A 25,375-nucleotide genomic window follows, 5' to 3' on the forward strand; every position below is an offset into this window, starting at 1 on the left:
TAAGTTGTCTTGGCAACAAATCATATGGGTCACACAATATTAGGCTATTTAATATGCTATTTATTTATTGATTTCACATATTTTCCACTGGACATGTTGGTCGTTGGTATCTTCATCTGACAGCTACATGTAATATCAACAAAAAACAAGCATATGCCAGCTAACCTAAACCCTGGCTATGCCGCTATCTTGATAGTCATGTTGCTGTGGTAGTAACTTGTCAGTATCGTCTACTTTACTCATAATGGGACTAGAAGTTACAAAATGAACATCATGCTGTATTAAAGAAAACTTGAAACTAGTGTTCGAGACTCTAAATTCATGAGGAAAATGTTTACTGAGGCAATCAATCAAGTGAGAAGTAAGCTAATTTTCTCATTGATTGATGAACCAGTAGAGTCGCCCTCTGTGGGCCATTAGAAAGAATGCAGGTTAAAAGCATTGGCTTCACTTTTTAAACCTGGAAGCTACGTCCGTTCTTTTAACAATGTGACGATTACACAGAGAGATTAAATGCAGGTCTTGTCTGATTTTACGTCATAAGATTCTTCCTCATATTAGATTAATCTGTAACCATTTTCCCCTACATGGTGCAGGGTTGGAGGTTAAAAACATCTTTGTATAACCACAATGATAATCGGACCAGCACCTTCTCCTTCCAGCAAAACATAGCTTTACAAACAGCAGGTTAGTCCCAACCTAACATCCTGACATCCTGTGTTTGTGGTCTGTCTGTGGTCCTGCAGCAGAATCATCTAATAAACTATGACATTAAAGAGAACATTTGTAAAGACATTCAACACAGAGAGGAGAGCAAGAGTGTCCCTCTTGTTGGTCAATTATTAAGGCTTCAGTGGCAAAATAAGTTCAAGTCAATCAGTGATGCAGCCTGTGAGAGAGCATGAAATGTTTCAACTCATTTCTGATTCCTAGCAGGGATACCACTTCCTCTCACACAACAGGTGCCAAATACTGTGCACATAGCCCTGTCTCTAATAAAGTGGTAATAATCACCTATATCTATCACAAAAAGCTGTAACTTTAACAGCTTGATGAAGCCAGAGACATTAGCTATTCTATGTCCAAAAATGGCTTTAGATAAGATAAGAGTTTATGTAATATGCAGGCTGTTTGTTTCTGCACAACATGCAGGTCTTTGTAAAAAAAATTCTGCCCTGTAGAAAAAAGATTGAGCTGACATGATGCTGAGCCAGTTCAGTATGATGAGTTTTTAAACAGACAGACTGACAGACATCTCTTGAAGATCCAAATCATTAATTTTAAAGAAGATAAACTTAAAAAAAAGGGCGTTTCACTGATTTTTTTATGATAAATCTCTAGATTTGTCAGTTAGTAGGCACGTCTCCCACTGTTGCCACAAGCGATAACGTTTCCGCTGCTGATGTTTGGAAGCTGTTTGGACAGAGACAATGCACTTGTTCATTCTGCTTACCCAGAAAGTGCCCCACAACCACCAAAGCTTGAAGTTACGTTAGGTTTCTAATGCACATTCACAATGCATCATATTACATCAACATCTGCTTCAATGCACTGTTTGTAAAGGAGACACAGTAGGCAGGGAAGAACCCTGCTCTGATGCATCTGTGCAATAAAGCTGAACAAAAAGGGGAGCTTTTCTCTTTTTTATTAGTGTGGCCATTTCATGCCACTGTGTTATGACAAAAAAGCGTAAGTTAATTTCAAAAACAGGTTCCCTGCCCTTTGAAAACTAAGATAAGGAAATGACAGTAAAATTGACTGATATTTTCAAGAACTGATATATAGATAAAATGTTTAAAGTAACAGCCTTAACATGATCATTTGCTCAAGAAAATCTAATACAGTAATGAATTTACTTCCTCAACAAAAATATATTTAAGAAAATATTTGTGGTGTGAAGTAGCCTACTTATACTGTATATGATCAATTAAAATAAAGAACTGGGGTTTTCTTTACGGAAAAAGAGGAAATTTTTGTCCAGATATCTGAGATTGTCATCTCTAGAACAGAGAGACAGAAAGACAGGCTGGAATGAAGCTACTGCTTTGGCTCTACACCCTGTTCATCTGGAGGCTGCTTCATCACTTCTCAGGTCTGCAGTATCATCAGGGTGGATGGTCATTACATTTTACTTAATCTAAATTTTGGATCCGCTCATCAAATCTGAAACCTTCTAATTTATTTACCATTTTTTAAAGCTATGAGTGAGCTACTCTTAGTTAACAGGCTTTCACTACAGATTTAGTCACTGCTCTGTGACATTCATTTACCCTGTGCTCACTTCTTTTCCTTTTGCTGCAATGGTAAACAGTGTTTGCTCTTCACAGTGCTACAGCTGCAAAAGACAAAAGAACACAATGGAAATATTATTAAATCTATCATTCAACAAATATCAACAAAAAAATGCATTATGCATTAGCAATTACCAGATGTCAAAATGATTACATTTCGGTCTTGGACTTAGCAGTGACAAGATGTCACTTTAAAATAATGTGACTTGTTCCCCTCTTTTTAGTGAGTACTCTCCAACAACTATTACCTTTGGCACTTTGTTTGGTTAAGTTAGGTGAAGTGTATCCACACGTTGGAACATTTATGTTAAGGCAGTCCACCATGTTCAGTCAGTCAGTGTTATTAACAACTGTGTCGCTGAGTTAGTGTGTGTTTGTATACAACACCAGTCATCTTTTTTTGCAGATGCCTGTAGTGTCAGAAAGAGGGAGGCTATCTATTAGAGATGGTGAATTAAGCATTCAGTAAGGGATTTGTTGGCTGCAGAGTACAGAAGAGCATTGCATTCACTGAATTAAAAAAGAAAATGACACATTGTCTGATAATCATGCCATAAGATCTCCTAATTATGAGATCTTATGGTATAAAAACTGTTAAACATTGACACCAGGAAAAAGATAACATATAAGCATATTATCTAAAAGGCTGTTACGACCCCTAGCTCGTGGTGGGAAAAGGGAAGCAACATAAACCAGTTGTAATTGGTAAAAGTAAAATTATTTATTAAACAAGGTTTGGCAAACAGAAATTGTGAGGCAAAGCTAAAGGAAAAAGGGCTGATGGATGCTGCTCAAATTAAAGAAACAAATAGAACCAAAACTAGAGTACTAATAAGGAGACTAAGTAAATCAAAAGCAAGAAACAAAATCGCTAATTAACTCTTGACTGGTTTAAAACATAACACAATTAGAACAGCACCCCTTAACCTAGGGTGTCTAAACAGAAGAAATGCCTGCCAGTATCGTTAGTGCAATCAGTTATTGAAACTTATGTTCCCTAGCACAGTCCTATCTATCAAGTGCCTCAGATACTTACATTCAAGTTAATGCAACATTAACATTTACATAATTCTGGAGACAAGCTGCTCTACAGCCGCCCGATTGATGATCTGGCTGAGGCTCATATAGCCTTGCTCCTCAGCTGCAGCCTGGGGATTGGTGGAGCTGATGTGGTACCGTACCAGTCCAAATGAAGGAGACGCGGCCAGGAGATGGCAGGTGGAGGGAAGGCACACCTCCTCAGCATGAGCCAATCAGGTGCAGGGGATCACACAGCCTGCTCAGCATGAAACACACAACTATACACAAAGTTAAACTATGAGGCAGAGGTACAGTGGCGGTGGCCGTAACAAAGGCAATGGGAAGATAAAATAGCAAGATGTGTTTTAGTTGCTCACTGACATGGTACAGCTGATATCCTGTGGAGAAGAGACCCGCCAGTTGCATATTTTGCCAGCCGAGTAATTCATTCTTAATGCTTATCGGTCTCTGTGAGTGGAGGTGGTGAACACAGTCAACTATTGTCCTACGCCGGTGAATTACTGCACGACCATGCATATTGTGAGAGAACTGAAACAAGGCTCAGGCAGTCAGTAATGCCTCCAAATTGTATTTCAGATTGCTTGCAGAGACAGTAGATCAGCCTGGCAATCAGCATGGCTTGTCCCAGTTTGACCCATGGCTACAGGCTCTGAGTTCTTAAGTCACTCGTAGCCTGAACCATTGCTTGCCAAGCCTCCCTGTCCAAATAATGGCTCATACTACACAACTTTGTTATATGTTGGCCAGAGACTGGTAGTTTTTTTTTTTAAAGAATGGGGTATTAAAATGAATAATTCCACACAGGATTTGCTCAAGTGTCAGCAGCTCCAGACAGGGCGGGTGATGCAGATTCTGTTACGCCTGGCAGTTTCATTTTTTTTAATGACTGACTGACTAAGGACTTAATGTAGTTTGATAAATGGTTGCATCTGCCAAAAAAACCAACCTTAAATCTGACATGTGTTTCCCTTTCATGTTCCAGTCAGCACTGTTATCAGCTCTCTGAAATGTAAGGTACATTTTTTTTTACACCTAGAACCTTTTGAAAAGCCGCAATCATGACCAATTTGCAAACATGCTCTGCTTAGATGTTTGGCTTTTAAGACCTTCAATGTTAATGTTTTTTTGCCTTATCCTTATCCACTGCGAGGGACCTAAGGACAGAGGGATGTCTTATGCTGTAAAGCCCTGTGAGGCAAATTGTGATTTGTGGGCTTTAGAAATAAAATTGATTGATTGATTGATTGATTGATTGATCAGCAGAAACAGACACCACAACAGTGATTACCATATGTGTTGTCACCATCTGGAATGATGTAATTTCTTTTCACTTGTTTCTCTCTCAAGACTCATATTGTTCACCTCTGCACTCTTACAGTCTGATTTGTAATGGACAGTGGAGAGAGTAAAGGGAGCAAATGCAAAATATCTGTTGCCTTGACTACTGCAAGTGGCTGGTCACTCGTCAGCACACCCAAATCTCAGTATTGGCTTCAAACTCATTCCAGCTCACTCTCTCCAAATAAAAATGTATGTCTTAAGTAGAAAAGAGAGAGATAGGTTTAGTGTACTGAATAAACTATACTGTGCCTTTTCTTTAGTCCTTTAATGTTGTATTTTACACATTAAGGTCAGATTGCTCATCATGGGGAGAACTACTCAGCATATGAAAACAGCTATATATAATGTCCACTGTGACTCTGGAGTTTTTCAGTTTTTCAATATTCATTCAGTTACATGCAGTGATGGTCTTTTTATTACAAGTTAATTTTAAATTATTTATAGATTTTTTTTACAGTTATTCTTGATTCTGGCATTCATCCTCCACATTATTGCCACCATACAAAAAAATGAAAACCAAGATCTAGACAGGTCCACAATGTTTTTCTTTTTTTCATGTCAGAAACTAGTGCCATCATTCATCATAAAATGTTCTTTGTAGTTATTTATGTAAATTTGTTTTGAATGGTCTATTTGTACACAGGTCGGTGTGATAAGATGTAATAGTGATGTCACCAGAGTTATCTCAGTTTCAGCCTTACAAAAAAAGCTTGCTTTCCATCTAGTAGTGCATAGTTTGGAAGATGTGGGTGCATAACAAGCACAGTCTAACAAACAACACTATCACATTGCATTATGGGAAATGTAGTATCCAGGGTTTTTCGGAGCATGACCCATACAAGGGCCCTAAATGAGGAAATCTCAGCTTCTGCTGACTGACTGATTTAGTTCATTTCTTTTTTTAATCTGTCTCTCATAAACTTCCCAACTTTATACAAGGACAATACTACATTACTGTGGGTAATGTACTCCTGGGGTTTTCCTTTAGTGCTCCATATGGGTGGAGTGATTTACAGTTGCAAACCCAGTTACAAACCATTACCTGCATGGGTTTTTGAAAACTAGCCTTTTTGTTTTTTTATTTGTCTTCTTTTTACATTTACTCAGGACTGTTCTTGTTTTTCTCTTTTTTTGTGCAATGCAAATGATCAACAAGAAGATAGATAGGATGCACAAAAAAAACAATAGAGCCCCAAAAAGCAGGCACAATGGTAAAAATAAATGGATTGCACTTGTATAGCACTTTCCTAGCCTGCTGACCACTCAAAACACTGTCTACACACTACATGTCACATTCACCCATTCACACCATGCACCTACATGCATGCACCACCATGCATGCACTACCATACATGGTACCACCTGCGACTCAGTAACCATTCACAAACACTCACACATTGATGGAGAATCCACTGGGAGCAATTTGGGGTTCAGTATCTTGCCCAAGAATACTTCAACATACGGAGTGAAGGAGCTGCTGCGTGTAGGTGTGGCTGGGTTTCTTATGTAAAAGAAAAAAAAACATCGAGGGGAGAGTGAGCCAAAGGGGGAGACAATATCAGGAAGAAGGAAGGAGAGAGAGGGAGAACCTAGCTACAATGCTTTTGAAGGGCATCTCTGGTTGGGCCCGAGGATAGAGGGTAGAGAGGGGCTGGGCCGGGCTGGGGTGGGACAGGTTGGACAGCTGGTCAGGGCAGAGTTTCAGAGTTTTTCTGTTGTTGTTTTTTGAGTTCTTTTCCCTTCTCTGTCTTGATTTCTGTTCAATCAATCAATCAATTTTATTTATAAAGCCCAATATCACAAATCACAATTTGCCTCACAGGGCTTTACAGCATACAACATTCCTCTGTCCTTATGACCCTCACAGTGGATAAGGAAAAACTCCCTCCCCCCCAAAAAAAAACCTTTAACGGGGGAGGAAAAAAACATTAGAAACCTCAGGAAGGAGGAGGGATCCCTCTTCCAGGACGGACAGACGTGCAATAGTTGTTGTACAGAACAGATCAACATAATAAATTAACAGTAATCCGTATGACACAATGAGACAGAGAGAGAGACAGAGTGAGAGACAGAGAGAGATGCAGGACAGACGGTAACGGTAATAACTTAAAACAACATTAATGAAAGTAATAATATTATAATTATAATTCTGACTACTGTGGTACAATATCTTGAAAGTATATATTAATATCTGATAGTATACATATGTGCGAATGATCATATGTGTATTATAACATAATACGGCATACAGGCGGCAGTAGCTCAGTCCATAGGGACTTGGGTTGGGAACCGGAGGGTCGCCTGTTCGAGTCCCTGTCCGGACCAAAAATATGGATTGTGGACTGGTGGCTGGAGAGGTGCCAATTCACCTCCTGGGCACTGCTGAGGTGCCCTTGAGCAAGGCACCGAACCCCCCAACTGCTGACCAAAGGGCAGCCCCCTCACTCTGACATCTCTCCACTTTGTGCATGTATAGGTCCTGTTTGTACATGTGTGTGTCTTTCAGACCTGTGTGTAATTGACAAGCAAGAGTGAAAACATTGAATTTCCCCATTTCCCCTCAGGGGGATTAATAAAGTGAATAAACTTAAACTTAACAGTAGAAGTATGACTAATGATAACGACAGCAGCAGGAGGCATCTGGAGGATTTTAAATTCAATTCTGAATTTCTGTTCTCGCCTGCTTTAGGTCATCAGCAGGAGGTGGCTGGCCTGTGCACGTCACATTCCTTTTGGAGCAGTAGATCAGCTCTACCCTTACAGGAGGGGTCTGTTCAGCGGGGTCTGGGGAACAGATTTGTATTCAGAGAGGGTTTGAGGTTCTCCGGTCTTTATTCTCTGTTTGATATGAAACAGTAAAATAATGATAATAACAATGTTGTTTTGTACGCACCACCCAGTAGTTCATAAAGTGCCAAGAAGCTTATCCTGTAAATAATACATTTTATATATATATATATATATATATATATATATATACATACATATAGTATATATATATATAGCACCTTCTTAGATGGAAAAAAAGGATTCTTGGCGTATAAATGTGCTGCTGAAAAATCTGCAGGCACTGTGTGTGACGTTAAGTCAAGCATGAGCCAAGTTCTCTGTGATCCCCTTCTTTAGTTTCAACACAAAGTCTACAAGCTGGGTGGTTTATAGAGACTTTCAAAGTCTGAAATCTCTGCTTCTGGGAAAGTTATCATTGGTATTGCTATCACTATATCCATCAACCTCACACTGGTATATTCTAATGAGTTTGTGCTAAAGGGCAGTAACTAATAAGCAGGGGATATACGTTTACCTGTGTTTTCCAGGTATCACTGTAGCCTGTAACTTACAGCTCCTCTGCAACCAGCCATTCTGCTGTGAGTCATGAAACAAGCGGTGTGCAGAACATCATTTATGTGAACGTCAGAGCTACACATCCTCTGAGACATGAGCAAAAAACCCAAAATAAGCTGGCACCATTCAAATAGACCAAAGGCTTCGTCATCATACTGAAGAAGCCTTCATCATACATCAGTGACAGTATGCATTTGTTTGTGAGTGGGGTGGTGAGGGGCATTTGTGTAGTAATTGTGTATAGGACTTCTTTGCAGTTACTTTAGGTAGGGCATCTGTGCAGTACTCTTGGGTACATGGCTCTGGGGGTGATACTGTATGTTAAGTACAGTTTGCTTGCACGTGTGCTCGTGTTGCCTGTGTTCTCTCAAATGTCTAAGACAAATTTTCCTCAGGGAAACAATAAAAGCTTATCTTATGTTACATTTGCATCTATTGATAAATATTCTCAGGTAAATGCTTATCATGATTGATTCTCGATTCTTGATTGATTGATTGATTGATTGATTGATTGATTGATGTAGATGTCAGTACTAGGAAAAGTTTGTTACACAAAATTGAAGCTGCAGTGTGGAAGTAGTTACAATTTGTTGTACGTTTGGTAAATTTTGAGTCTTATATTGAAACTCGACTTAGATGTTTGCCAAATTTCTGTCTTATTTTTCTCTACTCTATATTGTTCCATATGACATTATGTCAGATAAAACGCACATAGATCCTGACATTGACATTTCTATTCTCTTTATTTTCATAGCGACCTAAAGCGCAGAGTCAGTATTCTCATCGACGGATCTCTCATCATTGCCCAAGTCAAGCCAGAGGATGCTGGGAAATACACCTGTGCTCCTAGCAACAGCCTGGGCCGACCACCCACTGCCTCTGCCTACCTAACAGTGCAATGTGAGTGTCCTGCTGTTTTTACACGTACTAAGCTGAAAGTCTGTCCTGGTTTATATCACGAGTCCCTCCCTGTCTTCTCTTTGTCCTTTTTGTTTGTTTGGGTCAAAGCCACGGACACCTCAGCTCTGTACTATTAATACCAAGGGCTAATCATAGTGGAGATTCAAAGGAGGGAAACATGGCAATGCATGTAAACCCCAATATGCTCACTCAACTTACTTTTTTGGAAACAGCTTGCATTCACACTTCTAGTTTAGTACAATACAGTAACATAAAAGTTTTGAGTACACCAGACACAAAATAAATGTGTCACATGGCCCTTGTCTGACAGGAATTGTATGTCAGTTAACATCACTTTTTTGTTGTTGTTATTGTTGTTGGTTTTGTTGTTGTTGTTGTTGTTGTTGTTGTTTGAGCATTTAATTTTATGTCATATCAACATAGAAACACTGACTATACATTTTATAACAAGTTCTTAAAATTTCATTGACCTATAAAAAATTATTGTGGTGGGCTTAGGTTTCTTGAGTGTAAAAATAAGGCAAAGGGATGATCTCTGAACCAAGAATTGCTCTTTATTTCACCTCAGCACAACTTTCTGTTAGACACTCTAATATCCACTCAGGTAGAAGGTCATTAACTGTGTATACAACGTAACTCATGTCTTTTGCCACATTAACTGTAACCTGTTAGAGCCATTGTGAAATACGTGAACGTTAATCACTGTGTAATGGGTAACCATAGTGATTTAGAACACATTTAACACACTTTTCTTCAGCTTATGGCCTTAAACACAGTGGGTCTCATTCATGAAATGTCAGCAGAAGGAATTTGTGTGTAAACTGTTTGCAGATGGAAATTTAAATGCATGTCCACATTCATCAATATTTTAGTAGTTCCAATCTTTTTGTAGCTACTAACAAAATCTACTCCTGCTCCTGACCACTCGTAGTGCTTGTGTAAATTTAGTAAAGCACATAAATATTGCTTGTCACTGTTGGAAATTGCAATTTTAACTCGCATTTGCTCTGTTATGTACACAATACACAGATGCCTTTGAAGCACGTAATCTAAACATGACAAAATATTAAAAATATAACACATTTAGTTAAATTAGTTGGCAATTAGCAGGTTTAAGATCCAGATTAGGTTCATGATTGTGAATTATCTATGTAAATCAACTCAATAGATTACACATTCTTTCTACATGTTGAATGATGATAATAAAAATATCCGTAAGGATAGCCGGATCACAGCCTCTTCGGCCTCGGTGCCTGGGTTCAGCAGGGGCAGCAGGAGCAGCAGGTGGTGGAGCCACAAAGGAGCACGCGCCAGCTGAAAGAATTATTTGAGACAACACATTTTTTTTTTTTGTTGTTGTTGTTTTTTTGTGTGGCTTGAATAAATCTGATTTGAAAAATGTTTAATTTACGTTGTATAAAACAGAGCTTTAGGCTACTGAGATTCAAATAATTTGAAGACGAGGCATACAAAACTGCTGAAGGCTATATGTTATCCATATCATTTGTTAAAATAAATGTTAAATAGCTCTACATTCCGACAGCCATCACTGATTTAGAGTTTATCCATTACGCACAAAACATCTCTGGTTTCCCGTTCCCACTTCATTCAAAACCCCACAAATGAATCTTCTGTTTGTTTGGTGACCGCTGTATTTTTGTGTGTGCTTATGCGTTTCTTTGCCTCCAGTTTCATATCAAACCATTTACGCTTCACCTCTGACATGGTTCTTTGTACGGAGACAACATTAACAGCATCTGTTACCTCCCTCCAGGCCTTCGCTTTGTCTGTCCCTGTCACACCACTACTAACTGAAGAAAATAAAATGTTTTTTCTTAAGTCCACTTCACCCAAAATTATTTCGATCTCCGCTTTGGAAAAATTCTTTTTTCTTTCTTTCTTTGCACCATGACTGACAGATCAACTGGATGCACCTACACCTCCTTATATGGTGGTCATTGGCTGCTCATGGGCTGGGATTTATGCTAATTGCTGATTACCGGGAGTGCGCTGTCACTTTACGATGGATTGGCATTCATGATCATACACACATGTTTACGATCAAATCTGAGTTTCCCGCAGCGTTCCTGAATCCGGAGTAGGCTTTTAGTAGTGTAGGCTTTTATGTGCAAATCTACTCACAGATTAACTAACTTTTCATGAATGAGACCCATTGTCTCATGGCCTGCTAGGAAACTCCACCTATTTAGCCCCAACATGCCACAATATGTTACAATAAGTGCACAATTATAATATTGTGTATGGCCTTAAACTAATTAGGCAAAATCATCTTTATAAATTTTAGTCAGATTAACTCAAAACTCAAAAATTGTCTACTTAACATAAAAAAATATGTCACGCTCACAAGGGATGAGTTTTTGTGAACATGAAGTGATCGTAAAGTTTTTATGTCATTTTGTCAATCTGGGGAGTCTGTGGAGACTTAACAATAAGATATTGTGTCATGGATTGGGGTTTACAGTGTGTAGAGAAAGAGACAGGTGAAGAGACATGGATAACTTAAAGCCCCTTAAAGCTTGGCTTGAAGTCTGAGACGCTACAGATAAATTACTGAATAAGCAAAAATCAAATCATCTTTTGGAATTATTTTAGTAGGCTAAGGGTGTGGTTTGGCCACATTTCATTGACAGTAACTAAAAAACCCATCACCAACTCTCACCAGATTCTAATCAAAATGTTGCTAAATCCTGATTGGTGCAATAAGATTGTGCCTGAGCCCTGCCCACTTCAGATGAGGAGGAAAAGGGCAGAGAAAAATACAAATACAGAAATCTCTCATGTGAAACAAGCTGAAGTGTGTTCACTTAAGTTAGTGTGTCTATATAGGATCCTGTCACTCTTAGAAAGAAGCTTGTTAACAAGATACTTCATCTGGGACTAGTAGTAAACGAAAAAAGAAAAGAAGCCAGCACTCACAAATGTCCTTTTGGTAAATTTAATAAACCAACTTGGGTGGCGTTACCAGAAACACAGACGTTTCGACAGAAAGTCTTCTTCAGTGTGTGATAGTAGTAAACGAACCAAACAACTGTGAAACAGTGAAAACACAGAACTTTGTTGAGGACCTTTATTGATTGATTGATTGATTTATTGATTGACTGAATTGATTCATCAGGTTCATAAAGACCCGGTGAAAAGGCACTGACTTCAGTAAGATGTCAATAGTTATAAATACTGCATTGCACAACATAGAAATGTGTATTTAGTCTACAAAGTGTGCCAGGTAAAACCCTGAGCGCAAGCCATGTAAAATCACACAATTGATATTACAGTGGTGGAAAAAAGTTTTCAGACACCCCATGCATTTGTGAAATATTGCATTAAGAATCACTCTTAGGTCTTCAAGTGCAATTTCTTTTAGTACAGTCACAGCCAAAATACTAAATAAATCCTAAAAAAGCCATTAAAAACTTAAAATTGATTGGTTCCATAAAAATACATAAGAAATTTTGAGTATTGGGTCATTTTGGTACCAGTGATGAAGGTCGTTCTTTTTATTAAAAGACACAATTTTTGTTGCCAAGCTTCATGTCTACATAAAGCCAGCACATTTGAAAGTTCTTCAGACACAAAAATGGCTAAAACAAGGAACCTAATGCAGGAAACACGCCTGAAGATAAAGATTCTCAGCCAGGAAGGGTACAGCTGCCGCCAGATAGCCAGGAAGTGCAGATGCAGTCCTTCAGCAGTTGGATACACTCTGCAGAAATACAGACCAACCAACAGCTTGGAAGACAAACCAAGATCTGGGCGTCCAAGGGTTTCTTCAGCAAGAAATGACCGCATCCTGATCCGCATGTGCAGGCAAAACCGCCGAATGACATCACAGGAGCTTCAGCAGCAGTGGTCAAACCAAACTGGTGTCCAGTGTTCCACCCACACTGTACGTGGCCGACTTTTAGATCATGGCTTAAGGTCCTACAAGGCTATCAAGAAGCCCCTGATCAATGAGAGACAGAGGTTAGCCCGGCGTTGTTGGGCCCAGGCACACAAGAACTGGACAGCCAGGAACTGGAAGAAGATTTTGTGGTTAGATGAGTCCAGTTTCCAGCTTTATCTTCCTCCTACTAATGTGAGGGTACGCAGAAGGCCAGGCGAAGCATTATCTCCAGCATGTACAGTACCTACTGTCAAGCATGGTGGAGGCAGTATCATGGTTTGGGGATGCATGAGTGCTGCTGGTGTTGGTCATCCCACTGTCTGTGATGGCACATTGAACTCTACCAAGTATTGTACCATTCTCGAAACCCACATGCTCCCTTCTGCGCGTGCACTGTTCCGTCGAGGTAAAGACTGGATGTTTCAACAAGGTAATGCCCCTTGCCACACATCCAAGGCCAGTAGAACTTGGCTGCAGGAGCACAGTATCCAGGTCTTAGAGTGGCCAGCTCAATCCCCGGACATGAGCCCCATTGAAAATCTGTGGTGGATTATCAAAAGGTCTGTTTCAAAGCATAAACCAAAGAATTTAGAAGAATTAAAAGCAGTAATTCAAGAAGAATGGGACAAGATTACCCCTCAACAGTGTGAAAGGCTCGTGGGGAACATGCCAGCCAGGATTAGAGCTCTACTACGTGCCAATGGCAGGACTACTAAATAATAATAAATAAATAATAATAATAATTTGATGATTTGATGGTTTATTTTTTGTTCAGTTTTGCACACATTCTCTGTTATTTATATATAACAAAAAAATATAATTTGTATTTGTTTGTATCTGTCTAATGCAGCCACACCTTTTGAAACACAAAAAAGATTTTTCCACAAATATTTCATGATAATATTTGAGATTGTGTAAAATTTTAAGGGTGTCCGAAAACTTTTTTCCACCACTCTATTATGTTATATTCTCATCACTTGTATCATTACGCAATTAATATATGCCTATAGTGAAACCAATAAGCTCATAGCCACTCTGGGGGCTCGGGGGGGGGGTAACTTTGTCTTTATTGATTTCTTTAAACAGTGCTTACAGAAAGCAGGCAGAAGATAAACAAATAAAAAACATGAAACAAAAAACACAAAATGCAACAAAATGTGTACATGGCCTGTGGGGGGTAGAAGTTTACAATCCACTTGAGTCACATTAGTCCTTGTGTGTTGTTCAATCTATATGATAACCAACTTCCTCTGGAAATTATGCTCCAACAAGTGCACCAAGAAAAAAGACAAAGAGACACAGGGTTCTACGATTCCTATTCCTCTGATCCTCAGAGTCAGTGTGGATTGATGCATTTGATGATATTGAAAGTTCTGTGAGAGAGGTGAGTGACAGACATCAGATCTAACTTTGCTCATTACTAGATTAACTCAAGTTTTAGAAGGCATTACAGACTTCACTCACAAACAGTGGCACATGTCACAGAAAGACAAACTAACAAGAAATATATATATATATATATATATATATACATATACATACAGTACAGGCCAAAAGTTTGGACACACCTTCTCATTCAATGCGTTTTCTTTATTTTCATGACTATTTACATTGTAGATTCTCACTGAAGGCATCAAAACTATGAATGAACACATGTGGAGTTATGTACTTAACAAAAAAAGGTGAAATAACTGAAAACATGTTTTATATTCTAGTTTCTTCAAAATAGCCACCCTTTGCTCTGATTACTGCTTTGCACACTCTTGGCATTCTCTCCATGAGCTTCAAGAGATAGTCACCTGAAATGGTTTTCCAACAGTCTTGAAGGAGTTCCCAGAGGTGTTTAGCACTTGTTGGCCCCTTTGCCTTCACTCTGCGGTCCAGCTCACCCCAAACCATCTCGATTGGGTTCAGGTCCGGTGACTGTGGAGGCCAGGTCATCTGCCGCAGCACTCCATCACTCTCCTTCTTGGTCAAATAGCCCTTACACAGCCTGGAGGTGTGTTTGGGGTCATTGTCCTGTTGAAAAATAAATGATCGTCCACAGCAGCTCAGATCAGAGACCAGATGAATGCCACACAGAGTTCTAGCAGCAGACCCATCTCTAGAACAACTGTTAAGAGGAGACTGCGCGAATCAGGCCTTCATGGTCAAATAGCTGCTAGGAAACCACTGCTAAGGAGAGGCAACAAGCAGAAGAGATTTGTTTGGGCCAAGAAACACAAGGAATGGACATTAGACCAGTGGAAATCTGTGCTTTGGTCTGATGAGTCCAAATTTGAGATCTTTGGCTCCAACCGCCGTGTCTTTGTGAGATGCAGAAAAGGTGAACGGATGGATTCCACATGCCTGGTTCCCACTGTGAAGCATGGAGGAGGAGGTGTGATGGTGTGGGGGTGTTTTGCTGGTGACACTGTTGGGGATTTATTCAAAATTGAAGGCACACTGAACCAGCATGGCTACCACAGCATCCTGCAGCAACATGCCATCCCATCCGGTTTGCGTTTAGTTGGACAATCATTTATTTTTCAACAGGACAATGACCCCAAACACACCTCCAGGCTGTGTAAGGGCTATTTGACCAAGAAGGAGAGTGATGGAGTGCTGCGGCAGATGACCTGGCCTCCACAGTCACCAGACCTGAACCCAATCGAGATGGTTTGGGGTGAGCTGGACCGCAGAGTGAAGGCAAAGGGGCCAACAAGTGCTAAACACCTCTGGGAACTCCTTCAAGACTGTTGGAAAACCATTTCAGGTGACTACCTCTTGAAGCTCATGGAGAGAATGCCAAGAGTGTGCAAAGCAGTAATCAGAGCAAAGGGTGGCTATTTTGAAGAAACTAGAATATAAAACATGTTTTCAGTTATTTCACCTTTGTTTGTTAAGTACATAACTCCACATGTGTTCATTCATAGTTTTGATGCCTTCAGTGAGAATCTACAATGTAAATAGTCATGAAAATAAAGAAAACGCATTGAATGAGAAGGTGTGTCCAAACTTTTGGCCTGTACTGTATATATATATATGGAAAAGCCAAGAGTAATATTCAAAAGAGGAAGTAATGTAAGGGACAAGTGGGTACACTCAGAATGCATCCCCTAAAATATCTATTGTAATCACACCCATCCCCAATGGAAACTATAAATACGGTGCTTGTGGACAATATAACAACAGACCTAGACAAATTTGACTAAGCCACCCACCTACAGGTTAAACAAAACAAATCAGAGGAGTAACATCATGCATGGAAAGGGTGCCATTTATTTGTGGAAAAGGATATGTAGCAAAAACACAAGAGAGAATAGCAGAACATAAAATCACCATAAAACTCAAGAAAGAGACCTATACAGTTGCAGCACATTTTATGGAAATGTATCATCCAGTCTCTTCTCTGACATAGATGGGAAGTCAGAAGGTATATGTGTCAAAGAGGGGGCCAAAATTGGAGAAGTTGCTCCTAAGGAGGGAACCATTTTGCCTTTCTTAACGGGGCACTTTAAGCCCAAAAGGATTAAATGAGAAATTAGACTGTCTGAATGTCTGTAGAGTTGGGTTACAGTGTTCTTCATTAACAGAACAAAATGTTTTATAACCACCAAAAAAGTCCTTCCTAAACAAAGAAATATCAGTTTAAGTGTCCACTATATTGAGAGTATTTTCACTGCTTTATCTTAATGTCAGACAGTGATTTCCAACAGGAAAAATTAAGCCATGGCATCACTTTCTTTCAAGCCAGACTCTATTGAGAAAAACAGTCATTTAACATCTCTGATCACAGGAGCTGCTGGTCTACCATGACCTCGAACAGTTAGTTAGTTTATGTTACTGTGTGACTTTGGCATTTAAATGGGTTACTTTGGATTCACCAGAGTCACACAATAACACAAACTAACTGATCAAAGCAGCAGTAGACCAGCAGCCCCCGAGTTTAGCAAGCTAAAGTTACTTTTTTTCACCAATGGAGTCTGGTGGCTTTAACCAGAGTATAGATGGTGGAACTGACGCCATAACGGCTTCCTTGTCGAAACAGGCTGTCAGACAGAAAGGTAAAGCAGTGAAAAAAATATATACACCCGATGTTCAAGATTTTTTAGGAGGGACTTTTTAAGGAGGCTAAAATACATTTTTTTTCACTGACCCCACCATAGCAGGACGTTGTTTAGCTTCTGAGTCAGACTCGGGCCTGCTTCTCCAAACTGGGGGTGTGCCAACTGATATGTACTGCATGTAATACACTGACCATGGATAAGTACCCCATACAACCCCACTTAAAAAATATAAACTATCCCTTAAAGAAAAATTAAGCTGAACAAGGAGCTTGAAAGAATATAGAAGACACTGACTTGTATTGAAAAATGTATATCAACCTTTCACCCACTGATGGATTAAAATGAAAAAGTGTACATGTAAGAGAATAATGTGAAAAGTCAACTTTTATCTAACACTCTGTATTTAGAGTTATAGATATCTTTCTTAAGCCTGAGGACAGTGAGAGTGTGTTATTAGTAATTCTGAAGAAAAAAATGACAGTAAAGTTTCTTAGACATGGTATCTTTGGTGACATAATGATGACATCATGCAGGCTGTTCTCACAAATTTTCAATTTCACAAATGTACAAATTTGCACCCAAATTCGTATATATCCCATGTATTTTGAAAGGCTGCTACCATGTGACCAATGTGCTGACAGCAGTAAAGTAGAAAGCAGTGCTGAGCACTTTAAGGAGGCAGGTTGGGGTAGTGGATGGGTCACAAAAAAAACAGAGTTTCGCAAGATATCATATGAACCGATTTATGAGAATATGTTGCATCATGACAGGTCAGTGTGTTGTATGTAAGGAAACTGGAGACAGCATCAGGCACCACTCTGACGGAGGCAAATGGAGGCAAATAGTGCAACCTGTTTTAATTTTGATAGATCCCAAACAGAACACACTCTGTGTGGATTGGACTTTGGACCTCGGCTGAGAAAATCATTTTTAGAGAGAGAAATTGGTCACTTGATTATCAGTATAATTATTCCAAATGGCTCCTCAAGAAATTAGCATGTGTGTGCAGCCTGTCTGGCCGCTGGGCTTGTTTACAAAACTTGCCATCAAAGATAAAATACTTAGACTTCAAAATAATCGTAGACAGGTCCAATAATAACTGTGTTGCAACATCACAAGGCTTCTGCTGAAGAAACTAGGACATACTGTAGCATTTAAGACCTCAAAATCTTTTGTTTTGGTATGACTCTTTCTACATCAAACATGACTATCTTGAAAAATAATAGAGTAGTAGCTGAATAATATGATACCTGATGACTAATCATTATCTCTGCACACAATGTTGAGAAGGGACCAAATTTTTAACAAAAGGCTCATCCATGATTGGGAGTTTCTGATCAGTACTAGCAGGACAAATATCTTTGACTCTGCTGCACGTCCACAAACTGTCTTCTTTGGGTGGGAGATGTGCTCGGTGCATCCTCTGCAGTGTGGAATAGATTTGGACACTCTACTCTGTTCCACCTCTCAGCCAATCCCACCCAAACACCCATATGCCTTCTCAAACACACTTTTCTATTTTGCATGATGTGCCTTGTGCCTCTCCTTCCTGCTATCTCGCTTTCTCTCTCCCCTGCCTCTCCCTTCGCGCTCTTCGTTCCTTATTTGTACTCATTTATGTATATATATTCATATGCACAGTAACACATCTCTGTCTCTCCCTCCCTCTGTCTTCATCATGGGTTGCCGCCTCCTTATTCTCTCCTCCCATAAAACACTCACTCAGTCGCTCGGAGGTCTGGAATCATGACGCCTGGTGAATTTGTCACTTTGGAGAAGCATGTTGCTCTTATTTGGAGCAGACTGGACGAGCTCTGAGATTTTTGCCTCGTCGACCAGTGGCCGGCCACTGGCAGTAGTCAAGGCAACAGACATTTTGCATTCCTTTGCTCTCCTGCCTCCTTTGATGGCTGTACATTAGATTGTGGTGTGTGAGTGTGTGTGTGTGAGGAACAGAGGCAGGCAACACCAGTCGTGAGAGGGAGGGAGAAGGGGGGTGGGGGGGATTACATCATTGCTGTAAGACCAGGGACTTTTCTCTGTCAGACTGCAGAGTGCTTTCTTTGTCTTTCTGTCGGATTCTTTCCTCTTATCCTCATCTTTTCCTTTTGGTCCCTCTTCCCCTCTTTATCAGTTTCCCTCAATCCACAACATTCGTTCTTCCCTATTTGTTTCATGCCCTTTTTCGCTCTTCTACCTCATACTGTTTAAATCTCTCTCCCACAGTCTCCCTTTCTCTGTCCTCCCTCTGTCTTTCTCCCTGAAATGCTTGCCAGTGAATAACTTCCCTAAAGCATCTTGCAGTGGGACCCAGCGTGTCGTGAGCGATAGCGCTGTCTGAGGGCTATATTTAGAAACTTGGCTGATATTCTTGTCTGTGGTGCTGGTGGCAGCGCTCCTCTGGGCTCTTTGTGGCAGAGCGCTGCTGGGCCAGCGGTTAGGACTTCGGAGGACAGCAGCTGTTGTACAAAGTTGTTCTGGCAACAGTACGGTCAATCGATCCCTCACTGTGTTTCAGTGCCCCTATCTCATCATGTCATGCAGTCATTCGCTCACTAGTTCATGCGCTCACTCCCGTCTACTCTCCTTTGTAATGCCAGATGATTGTCTTTTGCTGCCTTTTGCCTGCTTTATTGTGTTCACAGTCACATCGCCTCATCCTCCACCAGCTCCTCTCTACCTTACGTCATTGAGTCACATCTCTCTCTCTCTCTCTCTCTCTCTCTCTCTCACCTGTCCTGTTTCCCACGCTCGAGCTCAGCCTCACTCATCCTTCCTCAGTTGCTCTGCTGATAGCACTCACTCCTCCTCCTCCTCCTCCTCCTCCTCTCACTCACACCATTTCTCCTCCTTATCACCCAGTGCCTACTTTGAAGCTCTCCTCCTTGACCTCATTTAGGAACCATGCTGTTCTTTCCCCTCTTTTGAATTCAGGATTTAAGAAAAATAAGTTTTAGCTTCTCCTCCTTTTTGCCCTAATTTTCCTCCTAGCCCCTTTCCTCTACCAGATGGACTGCCTTTTTCTCATATGCCTGTCTTTGACCATATCAAATCCCAATGATTGAAGACTGAGGGCCGGATCTACTAAAGGTTTGCGTGTATAAAAACGTGTGCAAACTCATTGCACACGCAAAAAAATGTACAAACTAATTTACTAACAGTGCACATTAAGGGTTGCATCTTTCAAAGGTGCAAAATAGCGCGTCTGCATCCAGTTAGTACTTTTGCTGCAATGAATATGCATTATGGGGCTTTTACACGCAATTGTGCATGTGCTGGGAGGAGCAAATGTGAATATATTAATTTAGCACACGCAAAGTGATTTATCAAACCTGAAAGCAATTTTGCAAACAGAAACTGTGTCTATATTTAACATGTGTCACAGAATCTGTAATTGGAATAATTCCTGATCTGATACCAATAATAGTTAAATGAAACCCTTGTAGTCCCTGGGTGCTACACATGAACTATATCAAAAAAATGGATGTACCTACCATGACCTCACCAACTGGTTTGTGGACTCCAGGTTTAAAGGGCCAGTGTATAATATTTGGCATGGTTTATTGTCAAATCTGAATCTGAATCTGAATATTCTCATCGAGAGAATGCCAAGAGTGTGCAAAGCAGTAATCAGAGCAAAGGGTGGCTATTTTGAAGAAACTAGAATATAAAACATGTTTTCAGTTATTTCACCTTTTTTTGTTAAGTACATAACTCCACATGTATTCATTCATAGTTTTGATGCCTTCAGTGAGAATCTACAATGTAAATAGTCATGAAAATAAAGAAAACGCATTGAATGAGAAGGTGTGTCCAAACTTTTGGCCTGATATATATATATATATATATATATATATGTATGTATCTTGTATGTACGGCAGACCGAGCGGACAATCCAGCCAGAGAACGCGTTTCGCGTGTATAAATAAACCAACGAAGACAGCGGAAGGAAGGAAGAAGGAGGGGGAAACAGCAGAGAGTGTTAGTAGTTCGTCGATAGAGAGTAGTGAAAAGTTTTTTTAGTTATAAAGTTTGCGAATGGACCACACTTACCACGCAATAGTAGAGAATGAACCCGAACTGTCATCTGCGAGGAAAAGAAGACGCAGCTTCACTCCTTGTGATGCACTCTCTGCAGCGCTTTTCCTCCTGATGATATATCTCCCCAACGATGGTAGCACCGAATCCCATTCTGTGCAGCCAAATGGGAGCGGAGGATTCAGCCTCTCGTCTCACCCACTCAGCATCCAAGATCCTCATCTGTGTGCTCCGGCTCAAACAGGTATGGCTCTGGGTCTGTGTCCGCTATAAGAATCTCTTCAAAATCGCGTTCAAAGTCGTCCATTGCAGCTACTATAGTCCGGAGATATTGCTAGGCTAAATAAACAGCTGAGCTCTGTTTACAGGCTACGCTGTCAGTCAGTGTGCGGGCTGGAGATTGGTGGAGCAGAGAGGGGAGGGGGTGCCCGCTAGGTATCGTAAACGAGAATGTGTGTATGGAGTGTGTGTGTTACACTAGAGGAGTCAGAGTTTGGGACAGAGTCTTTTACCCCCTGGAGTGTTACCGGAGTTTTTGGAGTGCTCAAATAAACTGACCTTTTTCCCGAACGCTACTCTGGTCTCCTGCTCGTGAGGGATTCATTACAATATCATAAGATGGTTTAGATTTCTAAATAAACATTCACCTCGTCGCTAGATAGACCTACTCCTGAAAAACTCGTTTCTGTGCAAGGCTTTTTGTCCCTACGAGGCCACCGTCATTTACCCGACGGGAGGGGTGAGCAAGTGAGCCCTGCAATCTAGAATTTGACCACTGATGTCACTGTTTTCAACGGTTTTCAACCCATTTTACACACTGGCCCTTTAAAACCTCGAGTTCAGCATTATAGCCGTCGCCATCTTTTTTTTTTTTTGTAAGCTAGGAATGACCATATTTGGATGAGAGGTTGAAGCTGTGGAGGACTTAGGGGTGGATCTGACTCATACAGTGTGGTTGACGCCTTGCAGAGAGCTTGTCACTCAAAGCAGCTCCACGCTCAATTATGCATAATTGTAAGCCTTAATAAAATGTACATGGTTGGGTTATATACAAATTCAGCCCCTTACCCTGAACAGTGCTATTAGCGATCAAAACCTTTTTGTTTTGTTTTTTTGTACCAGGCAGTAAACATGAGTATTTCTGTTGTAAAGTTGGCCATTTTAATATCGGGTTCTATGAGTCTAACTCGCTTTTGGAGCCAGCCTCAAGTGGCCATTCAAGGAAATGTAGTTTTTGGCAGTTGCTCATTAGCTTCACTTTTCAGCCCTCGAGGTTGCTACTTGGTGTTACATTAAGAGCCACTAAAGCAGATTTGACTCTGAACTCTGATTTTCCAGAGTTAAAATTTCAAACATGGACGTCCCGATCCAATCTCAAACATTAGTATCGGGGCCAATCAAGGCACTTTTAACTGATCATGACCCACTATATTGAGCTATAGAGCCTTTTACTTGTGAAGCTTTCAGGCACAAACACAGAGTGCAACCTTCCTCAACCCTCCTTGAGGATGTGATTAATAAAGTACTATTCTATTCTATTCTATTGTGTGTGTAAGAGCTGGAGCTGACACCCATCTGCCACAAAACACCACACAGAAAGCCGAAACGAAAGCCTCTCAAGCAAAAGGCCAATAAGAGTGATATATCAATGTAGTGAAAGTAATGCATTTTCCACAGTATCCATATCCCTCCAGGATCTCGCGGCAAAAAACCCTTGAATTTGCAGCCAATTTTGTCAGAAATTGCAATGAAAATTGCAGCATTTTTATGTGATTTTTTGCAGGAAATTGCGGGAAATGACAAAAATTGCGGCTAATGACAAAAGGAGAAAAAAAATTGATTTTTTTTAAAAATTACTACCTCCAAAAAGACAAGTCATGTAATCACTTGCTATAATAATCATACTGAATATTACAAAAATAGCTGCAAATGTTTTTTATAGTTCTCTTCTTAAGTTTTATTTAATTAGTTAAACATGGACTCCAATAATGTTGCAAAAAATCCTGAGTGAATATTGTAGCTCTCAAACCACACAATGTGACTGTAAAACAATATGTAAGCTACATCTTCTGTAAACATAACATTTTAATGCATTCAACACATATTGTATACATTTAAACAGTGCAAATTCTTACACTGAACAAAAATATAAACACAACACTTCTGTTTTTGCTCCCATTTTTCATGAGCTGAACTCAAAGATCTAAAACATTTTCTATACACACAAAAAACCATTTCCCTCAAATATTGTTCACAAATCTGTCTAAATCTGTGTTAAGAGTATAAGAGGGGCCTCCGCAATACCAGAGCAAACTGTTACTCAGCACTAATAGAAGAAAACAAGAACAACCCCAGGTTTCTTTTCAGCACTGTAGCCAGGCTGACTGAGAGTCAGAGGTCTGTTGAGCCTTGTATTCCTTTAGCCCTTAGCAGTAATGATTTTATGAACTTTTTTAATGATAAAATTCTAAGTATTAGAGGCAAAATTCATGACCTCCTGTCCTCAGATAGTACCTATCTGCCCTCAAACACAGCTGTAAGACCTAATATATATTTAGATTGCTTCTCCCCAATTTCTCTTCAAGAACTGGCCGCAGTGATTTCTTCATCTAAATCATCAATGTGCCTCTTAGACCCCATCCCAACTAGGCTACTTAAGGAGGTCTTACCTTTAGTTAACACTCATATATTAGATGATCAATATATCCTTATTAACAGGCTATGTACCACAGTCTTTTAAGGTAGCTGTAGTTAAACCTCTCCTAAAAAACGCCCATCCTGGATCCAGAGGTGTTAGCCAACTATAGACCAATATCTAATCTTCCCTTTCTTTCAAAGATCCTTGAGAAAGTAGTCGCAGACCAGCTGTGTGATTTTCTCCATGATAATAATTTATTTGAGGAATTTCAGTCAGGATTTAGAGTGCATCATAGCACTGAGACAGCACTAGTTAAAATTACAAATGACCTTCTGATTGCTTCAGACAAAGGACTCGTCTCTGTACTTGTTTTATTAGATCTTAGTGCAGCGTTCGACACTATTGACCATCAAATTCTGCTACAGAGACTGGATCACTTAATTGGCCTAAAAGGTTCTGCACTAAGCTGGTTTAAATCTTATTTATCTGATCGTTTTCAGTTTGTTCACGTTCATAATGAATCATCCTTACGTACTAAAGTTTGTTTTGGAGTTCCGCAAGGTTCTGTGCTCGGACCGATCCTATTTACTCTATATATGCTTCCTTTAGGTAACATCATTAGAAATCACTCTGTAAATTTCCATTGTTATGTGGATGATACACAGTTGTATTTATCTATGAAGCCAGAAGAAAGTAATCAATTAACTAAACTTCATAACTGCCTGAAAGACATTAAAACCTGGATGAGCACCAATTTCCTGATGTTAAATTCAGACAAAACTGAAGTTATTGTTCTTGGCCCAAAACAACTCTTTATCTGATGACATAGTTTCTCTAGAAGGCATTGCTTTGGCCTCTAGCACTACCGTAAGAAACCTCGGAGTAATATTTGATCAAGATTTGTCTTTTAATTCTCATTTAAAACAAACCTCACAGACTGCATTTTTTCATCTGCATTATATTGCGAAAATTAGGCCTATCCTGACCCGAAAAGATGCAGAAAAATTGGTCCATCCTTTTGTTACCTCAAGGCTGGATTACTGTAACTCTCTATTATCAGGTAGCTCTAGTAAGTCCTTAAAAACTCTCCAGCTAATTCAGAATGCAGCAGCACGTGTACTGACAGGAACTAAGAAACGAGATCATATTTCTCTTGTTTTAGCTTCTCTGCACTGTCTCCCTGTAAAATCCAGAATTTAATTTAAAATCCTACTGTTAACTTATAAAGCTCTAAATGGTCAAGTTCCGCTGCCGGAGGACTCCCCATAATACACCGGGCACCTTCTCTCTCTCTCTCTCTCTCTCTCTCTCTCTCTCTCGCTCGTATCCTATTACTGCATCTTGCTAACTCGGCCATTCTGGATGTCACTAACTCGGCTTCTTCTCCGGAGCCTTTGTGCTTCACTGTCTCTCAGGTTAACTCATATTGCAGCGGTGCCTGGATAGTGTGACGTGTGTGACTGTGCTGCTGCCGTGGTCCTGCCAGATGCCTCCTGCTGCTGCTGTCATCATTGGTCATACTTCTACTGTTATTATACACATATGATTAATATATTAGATATTAATATATATTAATATATACTTTCAACATATTGTATCACAGTAGCCAGAACTATAATTATAATATTATTACTTTCATTAATGTTGTTGTAAGGTACTGTCATTACCGTCTGTCCTGCATCTCTCTCTGTCTGTCTCTCTCTCTCTGTTTTTCTGTGTCATTGTGTCATACGGATTACTGTTAATTTATTATGCTGATCTGTTCTGTACGACATCTATTGCACGTCTGTCCGTCCTGGAAGAGGGATCC

At 40.0% G+C, this 25,375-nt stretch overlaps 1 protein-coding gene across 4 annotated transcripts in view; it reads left to right on the forward strand.

Annotated features, from left to right (window-relative positions):
• The window catches only part of LOC125897946 (protein turtle homolog B-like), a 290,905-nt gene that overhangs the window by 186,517 nt on the left and 79,013 nt on the right, over window positions 1–25,375 (forward strand). For all 4 annotated transcript variants that reach the window (XM_049591468.1, XM_049591470.1, XM_049591469.1 and 1 more), the window contains exon 7: window positions 8,773–8,918. In XM_049591468.1, coding sequence (XP_049447425.1) covers window positions 8,773–8,918 — 146 coding nt within the window. The remainder of the gene's footprint in view (window positions 1–8,772; window positions 8,919–25,375) is intronic.

The sequence above is a fragment of the Epinephelus fuscoguttatus genome, linkage group LG12, assembly GCF_011397635.1.
Source record: "Epinephelus fuscoguttatus linkage group LG12, E.fuscoguttatus.final_Chr_v1".
In the NCBI taxonomy this organism is placed as follows: domain Eukaryota; kingdom Metazoa; phylum Chordata; class Actinopteri; order Perciformes; family Serranidae; genus Epinephelus; species Epinephelus fuscoguttatus.